Source organism: Daucus carota, chromosome 3 (genome assembly GCF_001625215.2).
Source record: "Daucus carota subsp. sativus chromosome 3, DH1 v3.0, whole genome shotgun sequence".
Classification (NCBI taxonomy): domain Eukaryota; kingdom Viridiplantae; phylum Streptophyta; class Magnoliopsida; order Apiales; family Apiaceae; genus Daucus; species Daucus carota.
This window is the reverse complement of record NC_030383.2, coordinates 35,852,308-35,857,743: the sequence shown is the minus strand read 5'-3', so window position 1 is coordinate 35,857,743 and position 5,436 is coordinate 35,852,308. Positions and strand designations below refer to the sequence as shown.

General features: G+C 39.1%; 1 protein-coding gene across 1 annotated transcript; it reads left to right on the top strand.

Moving 5' to 3' along the window:
* Window positions 1–2,113: 2,113 nt before the first annotated feature.
* Window positions 2,114–4,903, top strand: LOC135151514 (uncharacterized). The gene is made up of 2 exons (XM_064089998.1): window positions 2,114–2,287; window positions 3,647–4,903. The coding sequence occupies exons 1-2, from the start codon at window positions 2,114–2,116 to the stop codon at window positions 4,901–4,903; spliced, it is 1,431 nt and encodes a 476-aa protein (XP_063946068.1).
* The last annotated feature ends 533 nt before the right edge of the window (window positions 4,904–5,436 follow it).

The window sequence follows — 5,436 nt, the reverse complement described above, 5'->3', positions numbered from 1 at the left end:
ATATCATCAACATATATTTGAACAAATATCATATTATTATCATGCAATTTGTAAAAGAGAGTTTTGTCTATGACACCCCTAGTAAAATTGTTTTCAATTAAAAACTCCGAGAGGGTGTCATACCATGTCCTTGGTGACTGCTTAAGCCCATAGACAACTTTGAATAGGAAGTACACAAAGTCAGCAAACTTTGAATTTTCAAAGCCAGGGGCTGTTCCAGATATACTTCTTCTTCTAGCTTTCCATTCAGAAATGCACTTCTCACATCCATCTGATAAACCTTGAAGTTGGAGTGTGCAGCAAATGCAAGAAATATTTTGATGGCTTCAAGACGAGTAACTGGAGCATAGGTTTCATCGTAATCAATTCCTTCTTCTTGGAAATAACCTTTTGCGACCAGTCTGGCTTTGTTTCTCACAACAATGCCATCACCATCTAATTTGTTCCGGTAGACCCATCTAGTTCAAATTATAGATTTACCCTTATGCCTTGGAACTAGGGCCCTGACTTCTTGTCTCTCAAATTGATTGAGTTCTTCTTGCATGGCGAGAACCCAATCAGGATCAACAAGTGCTTCATCCACTTTCTTTGGTTCTAGTTGTGACAGAAAACCATAGAATAGGCATTCATTTGATGTACCACTTCTAGTCCTTACACCAACATCAGGAACACCAATAATCAGATCAAAGGGATGATCTCTGCTCCAAATCCTTTCCCTTGGAAGTTGTGTCCTTGATGATTCAGCAGTATTATCATTAAGCTGATGTGTATGACTAGTTGATCCACCAGCTCCCCTTGAGTTGCTGCCAGGTTGACTTGTTGATCCACCACTAGCATCAGTGGAATCTCCAGCATTATTGCCATTTCCTCCACCATTGCTTGGATCATTATCATCATTGTTGTCATCACCTGTTGCAGCCTCAGGTGGCACATCATCATCTGAATCAGAATCTGGATAGTTGTCAAACTTCAGGGATTCAGATGGATTAGCAGATTGTAAACGTGGAAGTTTAGTGTCATCAAATGTAACATTGACACTAACTATCACCGACAGAGAATCAATTACAAAAACTCTATAAGCATTATTAGTATAACCAACAAAATTTGCTTCAGATGCCTTTGGCTCAAACTTGTTCAAGTTCTCTTCTCAATCCTTGAGAACATAGCACTTAGCTCCAAAGACATGAAGATGTTTGACATATGGTTTCTTGTTGTTATACAACTGAAATGGAGTTCTCATATGATCCTTATTGATCAAAGTTCTATTCTGGGTATAGCAAGCAGTAATCACAGCTTCAGCCCAAAAGTACAGTGGAAGCTTTGCTTCGGCAATCATAGTCCTTGTAGCTTCAATCAATGTACGATTCTTTCTTTCGATGACTCCATTCTGCTGTGGAGTCCTTGATGCTGAATACTGCCTGCTAATTCCCTTTTCAGAGTAAAAGTTGATTAAAGTTTCATTCTTGAATTCCGTGCCATTATCTAACCTTACTGATTTCACTGGCACACCCTTATCCAATTCAACTTGCTTTATATGATCAATAACTGTCATCGGAGTTTCATCCTTCGAGTAAGGAAGTAAACCCAAGTAAATTTCGAGAAGTCATCCACAATGACTAAGGCATATCTTCCTCCATCAATAGATGTAACATTCACGGGGCCAAACAAATCCATATGAAGTAAGTGAAGTGGATCTGTAATGGTATTGATGGTTTTGCCTTTGTGAGATGCTCTCTTCGCTTTTCCTTTCTGACAAGCTTCACACAGATCATCAGTTGAAAATTCCATGGAAGGCAAACCTCTCACTAGATCTCCCTTGACTAGAGACTTCATGGTTTTGAAGTTAAGGTGTGAGAGCTTCTTATGCCATAACCAACTATCTTCAGCAGACGCCTTAGCGTAGAAACAGTGAACTGCATTCCCTGGTCCTGAAGACAAATCAGCTACGTATATATTGCCTTTCCTTATGCCACATAGTGTAGGACGCTTATCCTTGATATGTTTAATGATACATATCTCCTTTTCAAAATGAACATAATATCCCTTGTCACAAAACTGAATGACACTCAGGAGATTGTGTTGAAGTCCTTCAACTATAGCAATATCCTCTATGATGACCCTTCCAACTTTGTACTTGCCATATCAAACAGTACGACCTTTGCTATTGTCAGCAAAAGTAACTGACGGACCAATTGCTTCTCTTATATCTTCCAACAGGGATCTTGTGCCAGTCATGTGCATTGACGCTCCACTGTCAAGCACCCAAGCAACTCGTACAATTCCACTGGCACCCTGCAAAAAACATCTTAATTAAAACTTCTTTGGGACCCACACTTGATTGGGTCCAGCAAACTTAAAGAATTGATTTCTATCAGGTAATACAACAGAGCCTCTTGGACTGATACTTGGCTCACTCTTGACTGAACTTACCTCCTTAACTACAGCCTTATAAACCTTAGTTTTAGGCTTTGGAACGTAAGTCTCCTTCCTAACGCGAGGAGGACTAGCAGTCTTTGATCTAGCATGCTTATTGTTTTTGTGTTGTCTAGGTGATGTTTTTTCATTTTTAGCATGCAAATTTCTAAAATAATAAGACATTGTATTGAAAGCACAAAACATACAGTTATCAACACCACAACATTTATGGCATGCATCAAATACAGAAGCAACAGCAATATCAATCACAGTAGTAGGAACATCAATAGATTCTACTCTAACATTGTTAACAGATTTAAAGTTCTCAGTAGAATGACATCTATTATCTCTGTTCTTACAGTTCACAAAATTATTAGGCTTGTTGAATTTAGTTCTCTCAGAGTTGACACCTAAACTAGCTTTAGGCAACCTAACATTGCCTTTCACTTTGATTGGTTTCAGTAATGTCAGGATATCATCTCTCTTCTCATTACTCTCTTTCATTTTAAGGTCTTCCTGTTTGAGTTCATATTTAATGATAACAGGAGTTTCTAACAGAGGTTCAGCTTCTGAGGATTTAAACTATGGTTGAGGGGAATCTTTCAAAACAAAAGAAATTCCTCTCTCCTCAGCACTCTTCTTAAAGGGAGTAATGTTACTAGCCTTACCTACAGATTTGTTATAGTCAAAACTTATTCCAACAGTTCTTTTGATCTCTTGTTTATCATTAAGCTCTTTGACTATAGTGGAAGCATCCTTAAAGGCTTTACAATGGAAGAGCTAGAACAGTTAGAAGGTCAATCTCTATCACTGTTTGCCAAGAAATTTGGAAACATGAGATTCAAGAAGAACCCCTCCTACAAGTACAAACCTACTGTCAACAAGTTTCAAAAAGGAGGTTACTCATCTTCTACAAGCAAAGGAGGATACAAGACTGGGATATTCCAATCTTCAGTCAGCAGATTGGATATTCTCTTATCCATAATCTCAAATTTGATATTGCTCCATCTATTCTGAGATTTATTGGTGATAGAAAATTAGAGGATGAGAATGTTGTCTACTTTGCTAGATTCTGCCAATTAATATTCTCATATTGCATTCCTAATGTCTCTATACCTGACTCTGATACTGAATTACCCTTTAAGATCACAAAACGTGCTTTTACTGATCTAATTAAAAAGACAACAAGAAAACCAATCCTCCTCTATTGGCCATACTTGTCACTGTACAGGATAAGTTGAAGCTGGCACTGCCAGATAAGTATGGCTCATTATTCTCTGATGAGAATATTCCTCACCCTGCATCCTCCTCTGCTCAGCCAGATGCTGAACCTATCTCTGGTCCTTCCCAACATGGGCCAGTTGTGAAATCTGACCAACCACCATCCTCTGGTCCTTCCCAACAAGGGCCAGTTGTAAAATCATCACCAAAAAGAGTCCTCAGATCTTCTAAATCTCCAACCAAACCATCTCCTCCACCCAGAAAAAGAAGATTCCTTCAAAAAAATTCTGATTCTGATTCTGATGAAGAACCCATAAAATCTCAACCAGTTCACAAACAGAGGAAGAAGATCAGGCCAACCATCATCACTGATCTGACTGTTGATCCCCCTCACTTAGAAAATATTCATCAAGCCTTGGTTCCTTTCTCTGATCAGCAACAGGTTACAGATCCTGTACTGATTGAACCAATTTCTACAATGCCACTTGCGGAGTCTCAGACAGCAGCTGACATCCCAATGTCAGAAACATTACCTGAATTCCAAGCACAATCAGATGTTCCTCTGGAACCAATTCCAGCTGAAATTTTAACAGAGTCTGTGTTGCAGATGAATCAGGAATCTCTGATTCAAGTTGAAGAAAATGTTGCAGCTCCTGTTCAGGAGGTCTCTTATGCTGCAAACTCTGATGCAGCCACAGAAGCTCTGGCTTCTCATACACTCAACATCTTGCTCAATGATGATGATGATGATGATGATACTACAGAGGTCACCTCTGTTCCAGCACAAGCTTCAGCATCTCTTCCAGCTATAATCTCTGATTCATTCAGAGAATTTACTCTAGTAAGAGATGCTTCTCCAGTCAGAGAATGCTCACCAGTCAAAGCACCTACACCTGCTCAAGATCTTCCAGTACAGCATACTATCCTTGCTAAGAGCAATGTCTTTAAACTGACATATCTACAAGGTATGTGCAGAGCTCAACCTCCATCTATAGAAGCCAGACTGTCCAACATTGAATCTGCTCAAAGATCCATGCAGTCTACTTCGGCTGATTTGAGCTCATCTGTAGCTCAGCTGGTTATATTTCTCACCTCTGCTGATGTCAAAAAGGGGGAGAAAGTACTGAAAGACAAATGCAAATCTGACCAGCCAATGAAAAAGAAAAAGCCAGATGGTGATGAGGGTGGAAATGAGATTGCAGATGGAAATTCTGGGAAGCAGATAAAGCTACAAATCAAAGATAAAGAAGAATCTGGAAAGACATAAAGGAATGATAAGGATGACTTTGACAGACTCAGAGAATCACAACAAAAGCAATCATCTCCTCTGAAAATGATTGTTGTGAGTCTAAATGAAGCAGTCAGAGGTTCAGAGAAAATCTCAAAAGAACTGGCTGTTGTCAATTCTGAAAGTGTACAGAAGGGAGAAAATCTGATTCTTGAATCAGATAAATTGATTGAAGCTGGAGATCCAGAATCTAAGAAGTTTTGTCAAACTCTGAAGTTCAGAGGAAAGGAAACTACTCTGTTTTACAAATCTCCATCTCTTCAAGCCATTGATGAGGCTGTGGCAAGGAAGATCTTTGAAAAAGAAAATCCAGGAGTTGACATTAAAGATATCAGACTTGAAGAAGAAAGATTAGCTGCTGAGAAGATGAAGATCAGCAAATCAAAGTCTGATAAGCAGAAGCAAATCACTGATCCCTCACAGAAACAGTCAAGACCAAGGGAAAAAGAGATAGTGATCAGTGAAATCAATTACTCTGACATCAACAGACCCAGAACCAGGTCTCAAGAAAA

What these genes read in the sequence shown, in the direction of transcription:
- LOC135151514 (XM_064089998.1), top strand. Translation starts at nt 2,114, where the DNA reads ATGACCCTTCCAACTTTGTACTTGCCATATCAAACAGTACGACCTTTG. An exon ending in CAACTCGTACAATTCCACTG is followed by an intron (nt 2,288 to 3,646) that starts GCACCCTGCAAA and finishes GTCACTGTACAG; the next exon opens with GATAAGTTGAAGCTGGCACT.